Here is a 21,602-nt window from a genome sequence, read left to right as displayed (position 1 = left end):
CGTAATATTCTATATATGTGGTCTGGGGAGTCAGTGTCCAAACCTTTGGTAGTGACCCACGGATGAAGACGGCATAGAAGAGGCAACATTGCCCCACTCCCTTCACTGTCTTATTCCTACAGCTGAAGTCAGTACGTGAAATTATCTTCTTGATATGTTTACGGTTTTTTTTGTCAGCCTCGTCTACAGGAGTGCATACTCGCTCCCAGAAAGCAGGATCTTTCCTGCCCGATCTACCGCAGTATCCCGCCCCTAGCAACACGCCCCTGGCACAGAGAAGACGCTCAGTGACTGTTACTGGAATAAGCGGACGCAGGAGTACTCAAGCCCCACCCTCCGACCCGTTGGGCCGGGACAGCGGTCCCCACTGGGGCGCCTCGGAAAGCGAAGCGTCCTACCAGGCAGCCTCCGTGGGACCCATGCGCGGTGGCCGCTGGGAAGTGTACTCGCGCGCCCGCCGCGGCCCGGCGGTTACGGGAGAAAGGCTCCGCATGCGCAGGCGCACTTCCGGCTTTGCCCCGCCGCTGCAGCCATTGTCCGGCCAAGGTGCGGCGAAGGCCGCCCCTCCGACTTCAGAGTTGCAGAGGACTGAACCGGCACCGGGGACTGGAGGAGCCGGCCCGAGCCCTGGGTGGGCCTGAGGTCTCGAAATCCGTAGTCCCCAGGAGGCGGTGATTCCGAGTGCGCGGGTTGGGGCGGCACCTCCCACGGGCTTTGCGCGTGTGCGTTCGGCCGCGCCCACCATCCTGCGGGTGGCACTGGGCGTGGCCGGAGGAGGGTGCCTAGGAGGTGGCGAGCGTTTAGTTTGGGGGAGGCAGGCCCAGCCAGGGCCCGCGCACCGCCCCACCTCTCTACCCTGGAGAAGTGGCTGCGGGGCGGAGGCGGGCCGGGCCTGGCGGGGCGCGGGCTGGTTGGCAGTTACAGCTGGCTGAGTGGGCCCTCTCCTCTCTCCCCAGACCCTGTCTAGGAGCCGGGCCCGGCGACGCAGGAATGGCCCCAAGGCCTCCGACGGCCAGGCCGCAGGTGAGCAGCCCGTTCCTACCCCGGGGCGTATTTGGAGTAGTCATTGTTCACTGCTTGAGCGACCTTCCTTTCTGGCTTGCTTGCCCCCTCGGAGCCTCCTAGCCTTGCAAAACCAAGGTGTCCAGAGCTGGGGGGAAAGGGCTTCCCCAAAGGCGGGCTGGTGGGGAGGAGGGGGACCAGGGCGGGGTGGTCTTGTGGGAGGAGTTAAGAGTGGATGTATTAGGAAGTGTCAGTGTTGAGAATCCTGAGGGCCAAGCCAATTCCTTGAACTCTGTCCATTAGGAATCAGGGTCGGGTGACAGAATAGAAAACTGTAGAGGGGAAAGTGACTGTGAGTGAAGGAGAGAGGAACCCTAGCTTCTGACCCAGGGGCCATAGAGAGACCTTAAGGGACCAAAGAAGCCTGGTCTGGACTTGCCTAGGAAGAGCCTGGAGATGGGCTCTTCCCGGGCAAGGAGGAAAACAACAAGGGAGGACGTGTCCCGTAGCTTTACATGTTTTTTTCTGCTTTAACAGAGGTATAATAATGCATGTCCCCAGATGTCCGGCCTTCAACTTAATTAACATAACGCTGATTTGTGAACCCATTTATTCTTGTGAGACAGGAGGCATTTTCTAGAAGCATCACAACTCTGAGCTTACCCATTGATTTACAGACTCTTATCAGTGAAAATATAACAAAGTTCAGATGGTATTTTAATCCACACTCTTTACAATTAAGGAAAAATCACAGATTCTAGTTGCTAGGGTGTGAGACAAATCAGGTAAAAATACCAATGTTCTTTAAAAGCAGTTCACAGTAAATTAAACACAGCATATAATGCCTTTATATTTTTTTTACTTCTTGTTATATGTTTTTGTTTTACAGGGGTGAGCTTTAAGGAGTAAGACAAGTAACAGTACTAGCACAAAACAGTTGTTTTGTTTGAGGAGAGCCAGAGCAAATCACTGTCATCAGCACCTTTCCGTATAAAGTGTTTCCTCAGTAGATTTTGAGAATTCAGATGACTTAACTCACTTAACACCTCATAGGGGTGTTGATCATTTCCGCAGCGTGGGGGTGGGAGTTGCCTTTTGATGTGAAAATGAATCTGTGTTCTGAACAGTGAACTTTAGGGACCTCTTTAAACTTCACTTTTAAAGCTGTGTTCCCAAAAGCACTCAGTTATATTCTTATGGAATGGCCTGACAGTGTTCACTTGGGTTACCTGACTTAGGCTGCAGATGATGACTGGGGATGGAGGACAGGACAGAACAGAACACTGGCCCTACAAATGGGGCTTTTCAGGCAGAAATTTCCCTTTGTCAGTGGTTCCCTTTCTCTGAGCCTGGCCTTCAGAGGAATGCAAAAGATGAGCAGTTGAGTCATGTGACTACTTATCCAGGAAGTTAATTTAGTGGGGGAGGACAACCTCATGCAGAAGTATAGCACCAGAAAGGTGGTGTCAAGTGTTGCTGCAGAGATCCAGGGACTGCTGTGAGTGCAGAAGGAAGAGGAAATTCTGCCTGTGGGAAGAGTCAGTGGAGATTTCACCTTTGAATAGGGGCAGGGTCTGAGCCGGTGAAAATGAAGGGTGTGGGGGTAGAGCTGATTGACTGTGGGTCAGGGGTTGGGAGGCAAGAAGATGAGGGGCCTATATCCGAAACCATTGTCCTGTGTGACAGTGGGTGTGGGCTGCAGGCACTGCGTAGATGAGAATACAAGGGCGTTTGGACTTTTTTCTCTTTGGCCTTGGTAATCCATTCATTCATTCATACATTCATTCAGCAGATAGTCATTGAACCCCTATGAAGTGTTAAGACACTTTTCTAGGTGGTTGGTATACATTACTGGACAAAATTTATAATGGTCTTTGCTCTCTTGGAGCTTACATCTTAGAAGGAAGAGGCAAATAAGTAAGGAAATTGTATGATATCCTAGAAGGCATCAGTACCCTAGAAAAAAGATAAAAGGCAGGACTTCCCTGGTGGCACAGTGGTTGAGAGTCCGCCTGCTGATGCAGGGGACACGGATTCATGCCCCGATCCGGGAAGATCCCATATGCCGCGGAGCGGCTAGGCCTGTGGGCCATGGCCGGTGAGTCTGCGCGTCTGGAGCCTGTGCTCCGCGACGTGAGACGCCTGCGTAACGCAAAAAAAAAAAAAAAAAAAAGATAAAAGGTAGAGAAGGATAAGGGGGATTGAGCAGGGAACTGGGGGCTTGTGGTAGCAGTGCTATTTATTTATTTATTTATTCATTCATTTATGTCTGCTGCGTTGGGTCTTCGTGGCTGCATGCAGGCTTTCTGTAGTTGTGGCAAACGGGGGTTACTCTTCGTTGCGGTGCACGGGCTTCTCATTGCGGTGGCTTCTCTTGTTGTGGAGCATGGGCTCTAGGGTACGTGGGCTTCAGTAGTTGCAGCACATGGGCTCAGTAGTTGTGGTGCACGGGCTTTGTTGCTCCACAGCATGTGGGATCTTCCTGGACCAGGGATCGAACCCATGTCCCCTGCATTGGCAGGCGTATTCTTAACCACTGGGCCACGAGGGAAGTCCAAGGAGTGCAATTTAAATAGGGTGGTCAGGGTAAGCCTTATCCTTATTGAGATGATACCATCTGAGCAGACTTGAAGGAAGTGTGGGAGTTAACATTCAGGTCTGGGGGAGAGTGTTCTGGGTAGAGGGAACAGTGGGATGTGTGTCTGGTGTATTCAAGGAGCTGCAAGGAGGCTATTGTAGCTTGAGCCAATGATTTTGAGCAGGGAACTGTACAGTTTCTTAGTTTTACAGATGGCTGTGAATGATGTGCAGGAGCAAGAGTTTGAAAGTTGGGACTCCTGTGGTTGAGACCTTCTCCCAGGGCTTAGCTAACAAATACCTAAAGTGGTCTCACAGTGGGAGGGGAATGGGAGCAGAGATGGGCCGGGCGGAATACCCCCAAAATCCTTGGGTTCTATGGATTGTTAGTAACTACAGCTGTGTAAACAACTATGCATTCTTCTTTTTGTTATATGTGTACTGTTTTTAGTTAGGATTTTTTTTTAAAAAAAAGATGTTGGGGGTAGGAGTTTATTAATTTATTTATATTTATTTTTGCTGTGTTGGGTCTTCATTTCTGTGCGAGGGCTTTCTCCAGCTGTAGCAAGCGGGGGCCACTCCTCATCGCAGTGCGCGGGCCTCTCACCATCATGGCCTCTCCTGTTGTGGAGCACAGGCTCCAGACGCGCAGGCTCAGTAGCTGTGGCTCACGGGCCCAGTTGCTCCGCGGCATGTGGGATCCTCCCAGACCAGGGCTCGAACGTGTGTCCCCTGCATTAGCAGGCAGACCCTCAACCACTGCGCCACCAGGGAAGCCCTTAGTTAGGATTTTGAAAAGGTGTTTACCATTCTTTTTTTTTTTTTTTTTTTAACCATTCTTAAAGTTGAAGCCACCAGAAAAGTAAGAAATGGGGAAAGTTTTACAAGAAAAAGCTGCTTATGGAGACCAGGTTTCTTGGTGTTCTATCTTGAAGGGGAGGAAATGCAGAGGGACCAGGCCCTGGTCTCTATTGACTTCAGATCCCAAGAGAGCTCTGTGGTTCGGTCATCAGAATTGAACAGACCCAGCAAAAGCTGGCTCAGGTCACAAACTCAGATGAGATGCTCCAGGGAAACCAAGCCACTTGCTGAACCAGGTCAGGATGTTTGTGGCCAGGGATATTCAAGCTCCCTCCATACGGAGGTCCCCTTTCTTAACCTCTTCCTGAGCTGACTGGTACTGGTCTTTAAGCTTCAGCTCAGACCCTCCTTCCCTTGGGTAAGGTCAAGTGCCTCTCTTGTGCATTCCTGTAGCACCTATGTACACTTGTCATAGTAGTGTCTCATGTCATATGGAGTGGTGTGCTTACCCATCCGTCTCGTACTGGGCTTTCTGCTTTTCTAGAGAAGGGCCACCTGACTCCTTTCATCCTTTGCTCCAAAGTACACACACAGTAAGTGGGTGTCACATGAGCGAACATTAATAACCACTTAACCCCAGGCAGTGATTTTATACTTTCTGCATTTTCTGCTCATCACATAGCAAAAATGTAATTTTTCCAGTTGCAGTGATGCTAATTTTCTGATAAAGCAATTGAATGAAACTGTGACTTTCGCTGTGCGCGGGCCTTCTCTAGTTGCAGCAAGTGGGGGCCACCCTTTGTTGCAGTGTGTGGCCTTCTCCTTGCAGTGGCTTCTCCTGTTGTAGAGCATGGGCTCCAGGCACATGGGCTTCAGAAGTTGTGGCTTGTGGGCTCAGCAGTTGTGACTCATGGGCTGTAGAGTACGGGCTTCAGTAGTTGTGGCACGTGGGCTCAGTAGTTGTGGCACACGGGCTTATTTGCCCCATGGCATGTGGGATCTTAGTTCCCCAACCAGGGATCGAACCTGGGTCCCCTGCATTGGAAGGCAAACTCTTAACCTCTGGACCACCAGGGAAGTCCCCTCAATTACAACATTTTAAATTTCATCTCATTTTTATGAGGATTTTTCTTTTGTTCTTTTAAATCACTTTTATGGTTGTATTATACTGCTTTGTATGATATACTAAAATTTATTTAACCATTTCTCAGAGGACTTTTAGGTTGCTTCTGAAGTTTCTGCTATTACAAATACTACTGGGACAAAATCCCATTGGTTACAATAGATAATTAAAAAAAATTTTTTTTTTACGAGAGAGATCTTTGGCAGGATTTGATGGCATGCTTATCCTTAATTTGTAGAAACATTCAGATTGCTTTTCATCTTTTTCTATCTTTTGAAAGAATTTGCCTATAAAACATTTCGATCCAGGATTTTTATAAAGAGGATGACTTGGGAACAGTTTTCTGTTTCTTCCTCAATTATTTTCTCTCCTTTTTTGTGTCAACATTGGTGATTTAGGATTTAAAAATTATCCACTTCACTAAGATCTTTCACATTTCTTAACACACTGCTGGGTATTTTACTGGTTTATCCCCTTATTTTAATTTTAATTTAATTTTAATTTTATCATTATTTTTTAATTTATTATTTATTTATTCATTTTTGCCTGTGTTGGGTGTTCGTCGCTGTGTGCGGGCTTTCTCTAGTTGTGGTGAGCGGGGGTTACTCTTTGTTGTGTTGTGCGGGCTTCTCACTGTGGTGGCTTTTCTTGTTGCAGAGCGCAGGCTCTAGGTGCACAGGCTTCAGTAGTTGTGGCACACGGACTTAGTTGCTCTGCGGCATGTGGGATCTTCCCGGACCAGGGATCGAACCCGTGTCCCCTGCATTGGCAGGTGGATTCTTAACCACTGTGCCACCAGGGAAGTCCCTCCCCTTATTTTTAAATTGATTTATTTTTTTATTTCTTCTTTTAGTATATTTGTCAGAGGTTTTTTTGTTCAGCCAGTATTTAAGAGGAGCCAGCTTTTAGATTTGGCTGTTAATGCCATCGTTTTGCCATTTGCCCCTACTATTTATAATCCAAGAATAGAATTCACTAATCTGTAATTTTTTTTTAATCCTCAAAATGACTCCTCATTTTCCTTTGGTAAGAATTACCCAGACTCCATTCACTCAGCAGACATTTTTAGAATGCCTGCTCTGTGCCGGGTGGTATTCTTAACCAGGGTCACGCTTCAGAACCAGTCAGGAGAAGGTACCTGCTTCCTGTGGGGTGGCAGTAAGGCTTCAGTGAGAAAATTTGGCGAGGGGGTGCGTGCCCTGCGGTGAATGCTCAATAAATGTTAGTTGTTGCTTTTTTATAATGAATCATGTAAGGAACTTTTAAATGTTGCCTGGTAGGGCCCTTCATGCATGGCCAGTTTTTCCAAATTGCCCCTGTGATTGTGGAAAATTCCAACGTGCTTAGTTTTGGAAATACTGAAATGAAAAGGAGTTTGAGAAATTGTTGAGGGAGAAAAACATGAAAATATAGCTATCGTTCTGAAATTGAGATGTGGACCAAATACTAAAGGTGGCAGGGATCTGGAAAAGCTTCAGAAGGGAAGGGACCATTGAACTGGTTCTAGAAGGATGACTTGGAATTTATCCTGTAGAGCTGAGGGAAGAAAGTACATGATGGTCAGAATAGGATGTACAAAGGCAAGGAAACATGGAAGAGAATGATGTAATCAGGGCAAAGAGTCCACTTGTCAGAAGCATGGGGTGTGTGGCAGCAGGCAGAATTTAAGAGAAAGATGATTCTGTCACCTAGAGAGAATGGCCTGAGGTGGAGATCTGGAACAACCTAGAACAGTGTCGTCCAAAACAAGCATAAGCTACATGGATAATTTTAAATTTTCTAGTAGCCACAATGTAGAAAGAAACAGGGGAAGTTAATTTTAGTAATGCATACTATTTAACCTCATATAGCCAAAATCTTATCATTTCTACATGAATAAATATTTTAAAATTATTAATGAGATGTTTTATTTTATTTTTGGTACTAAGTCTTTGAAATCCAGTGTTTTATACTTAACTGCACGTCCTAATTTGGACTAGCCACATTACTAGTGCTCAGTATTCACATGTGGCAAGTGGCTACCATATTAGACAACATAGATCTAGACCATTAGGCCATTGCCTGGCCCAATGGCATTGTTGGCAAGGGAGGATTTAAGCTGGGTTTGAAAGGTGAAGGGAAGGGACTGAATGTAGGAGACATTTTTGAGGCTGTTGGTGATTCTACGGCATAAAGGAAAAATGAAGAGTCAAGGGTAAGGTCCAGGTTTCCAGTTGGGATACTGTAGATGGTGATGCCATTAGCGTCAGTAGGGCATCTGTATGTGTGTGAAGGTTAACAGTAATCATGTTACTTCTCTCTGTACGCACTTGTTAGGGATGCTGTTAACTCTCAGCTTACCAAACTGTTACTGTCCAGTATCATAGAGCACCGAGTACTTGAGTGAAAATGCCACACTGTATCCCAGTAAATTTAATGTATTCTAACTGGTTAAAGTAACTTGGTCTTAGAGGGGGGTAGTTTTTATATTACTATAATTGTATATAACATAAAAATTAAATATTATATACAATAGTTAAATTAATAAATAAAAATGTTACATGTAGTATAAATACAGTATTTAAAAATATGTGATTTAAATAACTAGATTATTTTTACTCATTAGCTTCCAGGCTCTGGTTTTGAGCTTTGCAAAGTTGCAAAACTACAAAGTTTCCTGAGTTATAGTTTTAGGGGATTTCTCCTGCAGGGATGGTATATATGCTAGAGTTGCAGGAGCGTGTCTTTTTATAGTTGGACATGTCCTTTCTGGATGTACTCTTTCACCCTTCTGCTCTTAAAACTCTTATTTCTTCAGTTCAGGGAATCCATGTTATAGATGAGAAAATTGGATCTCCAGGAGGTCTGTGATTTGCCCAAGGATATTACACACTTAACTTCTTAACTTAGTATGTGCTGTTTCCAGTTCTTTGCTTTGGGCTCCATCATTTGGCCAAGGTCCTCTTTATGTTAGCATGAGGAAGGGGAACATTTAATACTTCTTGTTAGTTTTTAAAAGGTGTTGATTATGAGGTCCAGTTAAATCTGGAAGAAGGGTAAGCAGTGTTTACAAGACATCACTGGATCATTTTATTACAGTCTGAGGTGTGACCTGCATTGGATGCCCTAAAGTTGATTTGATTCAGAGTGGCTAACTCACACCAAGGATCTCAGAGTACATTTTACCTATTTAATCTTGCAGACCACTGACTGTCCATTATGTACCAAAATGGTTCTGGCCAGTGGAGATTCGAAGGCGCCTGAGACAAGGTCTTGACCCTCTAGAAGCACAGTGAACAATAGGTAACAGTTGCCATAAGGTAGTGTCTTATGAGCTGTGCTGAAGAGAGGCCTAGGGAGGGGAGCTGGGGGACGGGGGTTAGCCTAGACCTGGAGGTAGAAATGGAGCCCCTGAGGAGAGAACTTGACTGAGTCTTGGTGGGAGAGTGTTAGCAGGCAGAGGAGGGAAGGCCGAACATTTTGAAGCAGCACTTGCAGAAGAGAGATCTTTTTTTTCAAGGAGGTGTAAGTGTTCTGCACACTGAATCATGGTGTACAAGGGGAAGAGAAGCCAGAGCTGAGGCTGCAGAAATAAGGTGAGGACTAGGTTGGAAGAGCTCAGAAGCTCACACTAAGGAGTCTAGTTTTTAATCTCAAGGAAAATTTATTAAATATTTATGGAGCCCCCACTATGTGCCCAGCCTCTTGTAGCCAATGGAGATTCAGCCATAAAGAAAATAGGTAATATTCCTACTCTCCTGGAATTTACATTCTGCTGTGGGATGCAGACTGTAAACAAATAAAATATGACACGTCAGGTGTAAGGACTATGAAAAAGGAAAAGAACAGAGAGTGACAGTGCAAGGTTGCGGGAGGGGGGGCGCTGTTTTATATAACGTGGTCAAGGATGTTGGCTCCGGTGAGGTGACGTTTGAACAAAAAGCGGAAGGAAGTGAGTGGGGAGCCACATGCATATCTGCAGGAAGAGGCTTCCAAGTCAAGGAACAGGCAGAGTGAAGACCTCAAGGCAGAAGCATGTGTGGTACGTTCCAGGAGTTGTAAGGAGGGCAGGGTGAGTAAAGGTAAGAGAGCAGTAGGTTGGGGATGAGGTTCAAGATGAAGTCAGGGAGATAGTGGGGGGCCAGATTGTGAAGGGCTGTGTAGCTACTGTCGAGACCTTGGCTTTTACTTGGGATGAATTGGGATGCCATTGGAGGCTTTTTTTTGGGGGGGCGGGATGCCATTGGAGGCTTTTAAGCAAAGGAATGACTTGCTCTGAAAGGTTTTAACAAGATGAGTCTAGTAGTTATATGGAAGACAGACTTGGGAGGGGTGGGGCATGAGTGGAAAAGGAGAGACAAGGTAGGAGATAGTAGCAGTGGTCCAGGTAAGAGGTGATGGTGGCATGGACTAGGGTGAGGGCAGTAAGAATAGGGAAAAGTGGGAAGAAATTAAAGGTTTGTATGCATGATCAAATTTGTTTTAGAGAAGTGACTCTTATAGTACACAGGAAAGAGTTGGTGGAACCGTGAGTAGTAGAACAGAAGTTACTTGTCCTGCCAGGGCAAGAAATGAGTGGCCTGGACTAGACATTTGTTTACTGGTTAGCACATTCTTTAACATTAGTTCAACCTATTTGGGGAAGCAGAATAAAGTCAGGAGGCCATGTGTTAAATACAGGGAACCAGTGAAGCAAAGGAATCCAGATTGGCTGCCAGCTCTGTGTTCCTAAACCAAAGGGGCTGTAAGTTTAGAGGACAGAGTAGGAGTGGAAAGGTGTTACTTCTCACAGCCTAACTTAAAATGTCTGCTTTGGTCCAAACCTTTTCTCTGCTAGCCATGTGCATCCCAAATCCAGCCTCCCTTCTCTAACTTCTCAGTCCCTGGGCTGGATTCCCACTCTATTTTCTCCCATCCTAATGGTACTTACCTCTTAAGGCCCAGTGCATAGCCTACCTTGAAACTTCTCTCCTGTACCCAGTTTTCCCTGCCCAGAACGCTGGTAGCACCCACTTTACTATGTATTGTCTCATATCGTGCTCTAATAAACAACACATTTTAAAATAAACTGAAACCTATTCAAGGACTGCAGTGTTTTTCTTTTGCATTTTTATTCTGCCGTGGTGCATATGGTAAAGCCAGGCGCCTAGTAAATATCTAGTGTCTTTTTTTTTAGCATCTAGTATCATCTTACCTGGCACAGTCAGATCCCTGACCTCTGTCAGAAAGATCTGCCACGTTTCAACCCTTCTCTGTTCTTGTGGGGACACAGCCGCAGTGTTGAGCAGAAATGTGATATGGAGGAGGCACTGTTGTGTATGGATGCAATCATGCACCTCACCCAGTAGGAGATGGGGCCACTCTCCTTTTCTCTAAAATTCAGATCTCAGCTATCTCCTTAAGGCTCAACTCAGTCAGGAAACAGATATTTAGTGTTGGGTCAGGTACTTGCTAGACATTGGTATTCTAGAGTTTAAAAAAAAGGAAAAGTAGAGTCCCTGCTCTCACGATGCTCACCATCTAACTAGGAAAACAAGCATTAAGTAGATTATTAGGTCTATTTCAATTGTGGATGTGCAACGTGGCTTAAAGCACATGATATGGGGATTGACCCTCCATTGGGGGATCAGAACACCTCACTGAAGATCTGCTAACCTACACCCGAAGTATGGAATTAGCAAGGGAAAGATGGATGGGAGGGTGGAGAGAGAATTATATCTTCCAGGAAACAGAAGTCCCATTCAGCTATAGCTAAGCACATGGGAGGAGGGCATGGAATAAGGTAGAAACCTTCACGTAACTTTCCCTCACTGCTCCAGTGAACTCATGGCTCTGCTTTCAGTGTCTTTTCATGCTGATTGTCTTTACATACTTTATTATGTACTTCTTGAGGTAGAAATCTAACCAGGACCAAAGGAGATATTTCAAGTTGGGCATAGTGACAGGTGTCCCATGACTTAACAAGGCCTGGTGAGGCAAGACAGAAATCAACCTGTGAGCATCAGAACTGACTATTCAGAGGCACGAGAGTCCTTAGCCAATTTCAGTGGGTGTTGAGGAAGAAGTGATTGGAGTGGAGTAAAGCATGAAAAAATCTTTGACCTAGAAATTCCAATTCTAGCTAGCTAGCCTACAGGAATTCTAATATATTTGCACAAAGAGTGTGTATTGCAGTAATGTTTGTAATAGCAAAATATTGGAACTAATCCAAATATCTAATAATAAGAACTGGTCGGGCTTCCCTCGTGGCGCAGTGGTTGAGAGTCTGCCTGCCGATGCAGGGGACACGGGTTCGTGCCCTGGTCCGGGAAGATCCCACATGCCGCGGAGTGGCTAGGCCTGTGAGCCATGGCCGCTGAGCCTGCGCGTCCGGAGCCTGTGCTCCGCAACGGGAGAGGCCACAACAGTGAGAGGCCCGCGTACCGCAAAAAAAAAAGAACTGGTCCATTTATTCATTCACCAAGTTTTTCTAAGCATCCACTATGTGCTGGGCATCGGTCTAGGCACTGGGGGCATATAGCTGTGAATAAGATAGGTAAAGTCCTTATTCTCACGGGACTTGCAATTGGGGAGACAGAAAAGCTAACAAATCTCAGATAACGATTAGAAGTACAAGCGTCCTTTTTCATCTGAATCTATTTGGTTCCTGAGTTCAGGTGGCAGGAATTTGGACAGTGAGCAATACCTGTTTTAGGAGAAAAATTAAGCATGGTAATATGATGCATAGTAAATTAGAAGGAGGTGCTAAGACACCTTTTCTGAGGCAGCGATCCTGGACCTGAGACCTAAACGTGGTTTAGGTTGACTGATTGTCAATCATGTCGCGATCCCAAGGCCCAGGGTGGGAACAGGCTTGATATATTCAGGGCAAGGTCAGCATGGCCAGAGCCCAGTGAGTGATGGGGGAGTTTGAATCTTGTTCCTAGTACAGTGGGGTGCTATGGGTTTTAGGCAATGGGTGTCTTATGGTACAGCTGTACTCTGCGGTGCTATGAAGCAATTCAAAGAAATAAGGTGAAATTATACATAGCACTAAGGAAAGACATCCAAGATACATAGCTAAATGTGAAAAGCAGGATGTAGAACAATTTATATGATATTTCACAAAACAAGACTGCGTGTGTGTGTGTGTGTGTGTGTGTGTGTGAGAAACATGGAAAGGGACTGTTAAGTGTATATACCAAACTGTTAACAATGGTTATTTGTAGGGAGTTTGTGTGGGATTGGTGATGGGGGTGAAGGAGGGCTGTCACTTTTTATTCCCTGCTGTATTTGGGTTTTGTAATGGGCAGTGAGGAATTGGTGATTGTATAGGAAAGGCTTGGCTTTGAAGGGAACAAGAAGAAAACTAGGCTTACAGGATTGCGGGACACATTGCCCCTCATGACTTTCCTGCCTGCCATATTAGATTCTCTATAAAATTGTGTAACAACTAGTATATTTAACCCAACATTGCCCCCTCAGGATATCACACGTGTGATCACCATTTGTGATAGACCCTACAGTAGGTTCCCAGTTTTGCCATGGGAACATTTGTGGGGTTGATCCCTACTTGAACAGGAATGTGTTCCTACAGGAATCGGTGACATTTAAAGATGTGGCTGTGAACTTCACCCAGGAAGAATGGCACCACATGGATCCCGCTCAGAGGCGCTTGTACAGGGATGTGATGCTGGAGAACTATAGCCACTTGGTTTCTCTTGGTAAGGACCACATCTCATTGTCTATGTATTGGTGGGTCTTTCCTTTCTCAGTTGCTAAGGTTGTGGGACTCATAGTTTGGGTGACTGTGAGCAGAGTGTACAGGGTTAGAGCTTGTTCATCTTGCTGGGACCCAGCTTTATGGGTTTCTGAGCCTGCTCTTTAGGTAAAAGGTCTTTCTTTTGCAGAACTGGAAATAGGCCATTTGATTGCATGACTCCTCAAGTTGCACCATTTTTTCCCTTCAGAGTTCCTGAGGATCAAGGCCTAATACTGACTTGTAGAGGGTTCTTTGTCTACTTGCACAAACAACCAAATCTTGTGTATTTACCCATGAGCAGGATATCAAGTTTCCAAGCCAGAGGTGATCTTCAAATTGGAGCAAGGAGAAGAGCCATGGATAGCAGAGGGAGAAATCCAAAGACCTTTCTGTCCAGGTAAATGAGGGAGAATCAAGCATGTAGGACAATGGCACAGCTGAGGGAGAGGGAAGCACCTTCAGATTGCTGCCTTGGGAGCGCCTAGACCTGTAGAAGAGGTTGGACCGTCTGGATGACACCTACCTGTATGTCTCCCTTCTCCATTAGGGTGTCTTGCTGCTGGTAGGTCTTGGAAGAAAAGGTACCTCTTTTTCCTTTCTGAAAGTAGCCCTTTGTCCTACACTCAGAATACCATCTGTCCCTATCCTATATCCCTACTTCTGGATTATTTTCTCCTTTGGTGTCCTCAGTACCTCTTCATTATTTAGAGATCTCTTTTCTTACTCATTCAGACATTAATTGAACTTCCATATCTCCTCCTTGTTTTTTCTTGCTGCTTTCACTGTCGAATGCCCCAGACTTGCAGGAAATACCCATAACCTTGATTCTCCCTCCCTCCAGACTTCTTTCCCTGACTGCACTCCTGTACCACCTGTCTGGCGAGCAACACCATCCTCCTTCCGTCCTGCACTCCTGTCCATTTCCTCCCTCCACAGTTCCTGGAGTATCATCCTCTCCTGGTTTCCCCTCATTCAATGCTTCTTGGCTTTGGGTCTTTGGCTTTTCTTGCTTTTCCCTCTTAGTGAATCTACCTTAAGGAGCCTGCCTTCCGGCTTCCTCTCCTTTCTTTCTATATTACCTCCTATAAAAGGGTGCCTGCCTTCTGGTAGTTGCAGCTCTTTATTGTGTGCTGTAGACTCAGAATCATCCTTACTTGTACCCTGGTCACTTTTATTTTCTTCTCACAGGACCCCTCCACTTGTAAGTCCCACAACGTTCTTATTAGAGGTGTAAGATCTAGATTAATCATCTTGCATCTCCAGTCAGCACATTTTGCTACATTGCCCATTATCCATTTCTCCCCTTGCCCATTAGAAATTACCAGGATTCCAGTCCCTCAGGCCAGACACCATAGTCAGTCTAGTCTTTTTCTTTCAACCCAAGTTATTTTCCTCCTTTGAGAAGTATCTTAGGTTTTCCTCCCTTTTAACTTGGACTGATGACATCCTAAACCAAACCCCAGACTTAGATTATTATAATTCCCAGTTGAAATTGCTCACTGAATCTTATCTTTTTGTAATCCATACTGGATTTTTTAAATCATACTTTTATTGAGATATAATTCACATACCATAAAATTCACCCTTTTAAAGTGTACATTTCAGTGGTTGTTTTGGATATGTACAGAGTTGTGCAGCCATCACCACTATCTAAGCAGTACATGTTCAACACCCCAATAAGAAATCTTATACCCACTAGCAGTCACTTTCCATTCCCCATACCTCCCAGCTCCTGGCAACCATTAATCTACTTTTTATCTCTATGGATTTGCCTATTCTGGATATTTTCTATATATGGAATCATAATATGTAGCCCTTTGTGACTGGCTTCTTTCACTTGGCATAATGTTTCAAGGTTCATTCATGTTGTAGCATGTATTAGAACTTCATTCCTTTGTATTGCTGAGTAATATTTTATTGTATGGATATATCACATTTTGTTTATCTATTCATCACTTCATGGACCATATTGGATTTTAATGCTTTATCTTCCTAAACCAGCCACCTCTGAAAGAACTTTGCTATTACTCCCTGTACCTCATTATAGGAAGCAGAAACTCCCTTGATTTAAAGGTCCCCATCATCCCTTCCAGTATTATCTTTCTATTCCTGCTAAAAAAAGCTCCACCTAGTTTAAACTTTTTCTTGATGTTCTCTGTAAGTAGCATATAGTTTCCCTCATTAGATAATACTTCGTGCCTATCCAAAACCATCTATTCTTTAAGTTCAAGGTCTGTCTAATCCATAAAACTTAATATATGCTAATATATTTATTTGTTTCTTCCTTGATCACAAATACCATTTATATCATCTCTACCACACAAATTCAGATTTAATACGTGCCATCTGATGGGTTTTTTATTAAGTCATCAAAAGATTGAGTCTTATTTTTCTTCTTAGATTTTAAGCTCCTGGAGAGTCTATTTATTATATTTCTAAATATTTTCTATTTGTATTGCAGAGCATGTAGAAAGCAGTCAGAAAATTACTTGATTGATTGTTATGGAGTCTTGCTGGGAGAGAACTTTCTCATTCATTCATTCCAACAAACATTTCTTGAATGTCCCACTGAGAAGGATTCTAAAAGGAGTACAAAGCATTCTCTGTCCTCAGAAATTTAGAATTGAGTCTTGTTCCAGGGTAAGGAATTTGGGAGTTTAGGGCTCCTTAGTTACTGGGTTTTTTTTTCCCCTCCTAATATTTTATTATGCAAATTTTCAAATATTTGAGAAGTTGAAAAAATTATACAGTGAACACCATATGCCTACCACCATGGTGCTATAGTTGTTAACATGTTGTTATATTTGCTTTATCACTTCGTCATATCTCTTTGTCTATCTATTAATCTGTCTTACCTTTGATGCATTTCCTAGTGAGTTGCAGACATGAGTACATTTCACCCCTACATGCTTCAGCATGTATATCATTGGCTAGAGTTCAATATTTGTTCATAGTTCTTTTTTTTAGAAAATATTATATACAGTGAAATATATACCTCTTATATATGTACCATCCATTTGATTTTGACAAGTGCATTCTCCCATCCAACCGAAACTTCTGTTGATATGGAACATCTCCATCATTCCAGAAACCTCCCTCCCCTTAGTTTTTAAAAGGTTACCTTTCTTAGAACCTAGACATAAATTAATTTTCTGCTATTAGTATTCTGAGGTTAAACAGAGGTTTAGAGATCGGTTTTTTAGGCAGATTAAAATAAATTGTTTTTGGTTAAGAGAGGTGATTAATGTAGAATCAGAACTCAAATAGACTAAAATCACAGCTCCGTGTGTAAGGGCAAGGATGATTTGCCTCCTAAAATAGTACTTTTTTTTCTCTTTGGGAAGTATAGCCCTTGATCCCGGGTTATGTCAAAGAATCATTTCAGTTAGATCACTGGCTGCAGATTTTCTCTGCAGGGTTTGAAGATCTGAAGCCTCAGAGGTGACTTTAAAGAAATTATGAAATGAATGTATTAGGAAGATAGATTCCGTGGCAGTTTGTAAAATGGACGGGAGGCATGGATAGCAGATAGGACTCTGCAAGACAGACCATGATCCTATTCCATTTGTATCTGTGCCTAACTCTCTCTTGCTCACCTGTTCCCTACTCCCTAACAAGCCCTCCTACATGGGCTTCCTCATTCTGGACTTATTCTTCTCTCTGGATCTGCAGTCTGCATTGTCACCTCTCTCCACTCTTCCTTTCTCCATTTTGGGTCTTCTCCTGAAGCTACAGGACTAATTTCAAAACAGAGTGATGTATAACATATCTCTTTCACTTCCTCATTCCTGTAGCAGTTTGTTTTAACAGGAGTGAATAGGGGACTTTTGCACTTTGGATTTCTTTCAGACTGGAGGACCAGGCCCGAAGCCAAATCTTCAAATCTGCAGCAGAGCATATCTGAAGTATCCCTTAGCACAGATGATCCCTCATGTACCACGTTAGAAGACACTTGGGATGTTAATGGCCAGTTAGAGAGGCACAAGGAAAACTGGAAGAGACATTTGGGGCCAGATGCATCCACCCAGAAGAAAATAATCACACCAGAGGAAGCTTGTGAGCAAAATAAATTTGTTGAAAATTCTAGATTGAACACAGACCTGGTTACACAACTGAACATTCCTCCAAGGTCTAATGAATGTGATACACTTGGGAGCAATTTGGGACATAATTCAGACTTACTCAGTCAGAATAATATCCTTGCAAAAAAGAAACCTTATAAATGTAATAAATGTAGAAAAGCCTTTATTCATAGGTCATCACTGACTAAACATGAGAAAACTCATAAAGGAGATGGAACTTTCTCCAACGGTACAGATCAGGGAATTTATCCTGGAAAGAAACACCATGAATGTACTGACTGTGGGAAAACCTTCCTCTGGAAGACACAACTTACTGAGCATCAGAGAATTCACACTGGGGAGAAACCCTTTGAATGTAATGTGTGTGGGAAGGCCTTCAGGCATAGCTCATCCCTTGGTCAGCATGAGAATGCTCATACTGGAGAGAAACCCTATCAGTGTAGTCTCTGTGGGAAAGCCTTCCAGCGCAGCTCCTCCCTTGTTCAACACCAGAGAATTCACACTGGAGAGAAACCATATCGATGTAATTTGTGTGGTAGGTCATTTAGGCATGGCACATCCCTCACTCAGCACGAGGTCACACATAGTGGAGAGAAACCCTTCCAATGTAAGGAATGTGGGAAAGCCTTTAGTCGGTGTTCTTCCCTTGTCCAGCATGAGAGGACTCACACAGGAGAGAAACCTTTTGAATGTAGCATATGTGGGAGGGCTTTTGGTCAGAGCCCATCCCTTTATAAACATATGAGGATTCATAAGAGAGGCAAACCTTACCAAAGCAGTAACTACAGCATAGATTTCAAGAGCTCATCTCTTACTCAAGATGAAAACACTCTCACTGAAGTGAAATCCTATCATTGCAATGACTGTGGGGAAGACTTCAGTCACATTACAGACTTCTCTGACCATCAGAGGATCCACACTAGAGAAAACCCCTATGATTGTGAGCAGGCCTTTAGTCAACAATCTATTTCTCACCCTGGCGAGAAACCCTATCAATGTAATGTATGTGGGAAAGCTTTCAAAAGGAGTACGAGTTTCATAGAGCATCACAGAATTCATACTGGAGAAAAACCCTATGAATGTAATGAATGTGGAGAAGCCTTCAGTCGACGCTCATCACTGACTCAACATGAGAGAACCCACACTGGAGAGAAACCCTATGAATGTATCGACTGTGGTAAAGCCTTCAGTCAGAGTTCATCTCTCATTCAGCATGAGAGAACTCATACCGGAGAAAAACCCTATGAATGTAATGAATGTGGGCGAGCTTTCCGAAAGAAAACTAATCTGCATGATCATCAGAGAATCCATACTGGAGAAAAACCCTACGCTTGTAAGGAATGTGGGAAAAACTTCAGTCGAAGCTCAGCTCTTACTAAACATCAGAGAATTCATACACGAAATAAACTCTAGGAACCTTGACATTAGGGAATGTGCCAAAAGCTTTAGCTAAAATATTGTTCTTATTCAGTATCAGAGGATTCTTACTGGAGAGAAAGCTTGAGAATGTAATGAATTGTGTGTGTGTATGTGTGCACATTGTGTGTGGAGAAAGCTCTGTGCTAGTAGACAGTGTTTTTTTTAATAAAAGCCACATTCTCTGGGACTTCCCTGGTGGTTCAGTGGTTATAAGACTCCACGCTTCCAACTGCAGGGGCACAGGTTCGATCCCTAGTCGGTGAAGATCCTGCATGCCATGTGGTGCAGCCAAATAAGAGAAAAAAAAAAGGAAAAGAATAAATAAAAGCCACATTCTCAGATCTGATTACAGACGTGTGTAAAAACAACTACAAACATATAGCCTGTTAGAAATGGTATGCCTATATATTGGACTTTGTAAATTTTTTGAATATATGTTTGCAGGAGATCACCAACTTCCAACAATTTAACTTGTAACTCTCACTGTTTACAGCTTTTTTAAAAAATAAATAAAACTCCCATGGTAGTTACCAAAACTCATTTTTAAATTGCTGACAGCTGCATTCAGCTGCAGCTCTTACGTTAAATTTACCATGGAAACCAGTTTCACCTCCAGGAATTCACCATTCAAAGAATTAGATCAGCTGGTCCAACCGCTTCATTGTACAGATGAAGAAACTGAAAGCCAAAGATGTGAAGTGGTTGCACAGCATGATACAGTTTATAGCGGCAAAGCTGGGTGGAAAATGCAGGTCTCCTGGATCTTTGGCCTCATAGTCTTGCCACTGAAAAGATATTTTGGAATTCAGGGCTTTAAAATAAGTTTTAAAATAAATCAGATGCACAAATATTTAATGAACACTCAGGAGTTGAATACTTTGGGAATTCATAAAAGCATAAGAGGCAGCAAGACATATGCAAATTTGTCACACACTTATTTAAAGCAGCTTGTTGGAAGCTTACAAACCAAAATGTTAACAGAAATTGTAAATAGTTGAACTACTAATGACTTTTTTTCTTTTCCCAATATCATACTTCAGCTAAGGTATGTCAGTTTCATAGAATTAATAAGTCTTCCTACTGTGCTTTTCGTGATCCTCCCATGAAAAAGCACTGCGCCAAGCTTCCTGTATTGATTTGATCAATGGGAAAACAACACAGAACTAGAGAAAAAAAGTTCCCCAAATTGGGCTTCCCTGGTGGCGCAGTGGTTGAGAGTCCGCCTGCCGATGCAGGAGACACGGGTTCTGTGCCCCGGTCCAGGAAGATCCCACATGCCGCGGAGCGGCTGGGCCCGTGAGCCATGGCTGCTGAGCCTGCGCGTCCGGAGCCTGTGCTCTGCGACGGGAGAGGCCACAGCAGTGAGAGGCCCGTGTACCGCAAAAAAAAAAAAAAAATTCCTCAAATTAATTTTACTGTAGAGAAGTATAAATCCAATTATCCATTGCCATAAAATTTGCCTTTAAATCAGTTTAGGCAATCATCATGTAGTGGGTCATTTTGTGTGCCAAGGAAATTTTCACCATTAAAAAATTAACTTTTATGGCTCTGTGGTGACTTTCCATCAGTAAAGCGTGAGGTAAGCTTCAATAGCCCACTCTAATCCTTAATATTCCCTAAAGCCTCCCATGGCCTATTCTAAAGGAATTTCCAGAATCTTTGTTCGTTCATTGGCACCAGTAGTGCAGAGAAATTTGGAAGCAACTGTAGAAATTGACCCTTTTCATGAAAGAGCCTCTGTTCCCCGCAAGATAAGCAAGTGTTCCTGCCCTAATGATGAATCCTGGGGAGGAGTGATATGGGGTGGTGTTGATGGTGAACCTTTCCTACTGGCTTCTTTGCATGCCAGGTGGGAGGATCCATCATTTTTGTCTCATTCTGGACAACATGAGGCAGCTCCCAAACATCCTAATTCTCTGCTGGAAAAATGTGCCTGGGGCCTGAAATGTGGGAAGTCCAGCCCAGTGAGTTTGTCGTATGTGGAGCAAGATGGGATGCTCTATAGCAGATCTGCCCTTCCAAGACTTTAACCATTCAAAAATACCTTGTTTATGATGTTCCACGCTTAGCATATGCCACAATGCCAAGACCGTGCCTGTGTTGTCTGATACATAGTTTGACAATGGGCAATTCTACTCGGAACCTCCTCTACTGATTGGCTAGGATGCCTATCAGGAACTCATTTTTCTGTTGATTGTTTGGGGATCCCCATAGTGGACTGTTTGCAAGAATGGCATGAATTGTAACCAGTTGAGTGCTACGCAGCTGTTGTGGAAGTTTATAAAGACTTAGTTCCAGAAGACCTAAAGGAGACCACTGGTTTGTGTGTGCAGCCTGGCCTAGATCCAACCAGTCTCTGAATCTCAGCATATCATCATTGGCAGGGAGGGCGCCCAGGATGTATGTATGGCTGATTGAGCAGAGGATTCTCTAGTCCCAGCAACCATGCACCATGCACTTAATGAACACCCAGCTTCTAGGCCATATGAAATACATCCTTGTAACATTGTTGTATTATTTCAATAAATAGCCTTCTTAGTTGAATGGGAGTCAGTTTGTCTTTTTCCATTTTCAGAACTTGGCTAAGATTAAAGAGTGGTGCATCAAGGAAGAGGGATTAACTGCTAAACTCATCACAGCCAGGTGAGTTAATAGCATTTATTGATTGCTTACTACTTGAAAGACATTGTGCTAAGTACTATATAGCCATCATTTCATTTAATCCTTACAGGTCCCCTAATAGGTCTTGTGGTGTCTTGTCTTTGCCCAACTTTTTCCCCACTCTTCCTCTTGTAACAATCCCTGCTGTACTGACCACAGGAACACAAGTCAGGACATCCTGGGGCTCAATGATAGTTCCAGGAACAATTGAGCCAAT

The 21,602-nt window shown here is 43.8% G+C and overlaps 1 protein-coding gene across 3 annotated transcripts; it reads left to right on the top strand.

Annotated features, from left to right (window-relative positions):
• The first annotated feature begins 180 nt into the window (after positions 1-180).
• ZFP90 (ZFP90 zinc finger protein) lies at positions 181-21,268 on the top strand. 3 transcript variants are annotated; one of them, XM_033434245.2, is made up of 5 exons: positions 181-642; positions 957-1,023; positions 13,059-13,185; positions 13,525-13,620; positions 17,073-21,268. In XM_033434245.2, exons 2-5 carry the CDS (start codon positions 991-993, stop codon positions 18,716-18,718), a joined length of 1,902 nt encoding a protein of 633 aa, XP_033290136.1. In that variant the 5' UTR covers positions 181-642; positions 957-990; the 3' UTR covers positions 18,719-21,268. The 3 variants fall into 3 exon arrangements, with proteins under 3 accessions (XP_033290136.1, XP_004273246.2, XP_049559942.1); XM_004273198.4 differs by having other exon boundaries at positions 181-681; XM_049703985.1 differs by lacking the exon at positions 181-642 and having other exon boundaries at positions 723-1,023.
• Positions 21,269-21,602: the final 334 nt, after the last annotated feature.

The sequence above is a fragment of the Orcinus orca genome, chromosome 20 (genome assembly GCF_937001465.1).
Source record: "Orcinus orca chromosome 20, mOrcOrc1.1, whole genome shotgun sequence".
NCBI lineage: Eukaryota > Metazoa > Chordata > Mammalia > Artiodactyla > Delphinidae > Orcinus > Orcinus orca.
This window is presented reverse-complemented; position numbering and strand designations above follow the sequence as displayed.

Excerpts from the sequence above, each read along its gene's own strand:
- ZFP90 (XM_033434245.2), top strand. The coding sequence starts at position 991 with ATGGCCCCAAGGCCTCCGACGGCCAGGCCGCAG. Across the intron at positions 1,024-13,058 it reads CTCCGACGGCCAGGCCGCAG|GAATCGGTGACATTTAAAGA; the intron begins GTGAGCAGCCCG and ends GTGTTCCTACAG. Across the intron at positions 13,186-13,524 it reads TAGCCACTTGGTTTCTCTTG|GATATCAAGTTTCCAAGCCA; the intron begins GTAAGGACCACA and ends ACCCATGAGCAG.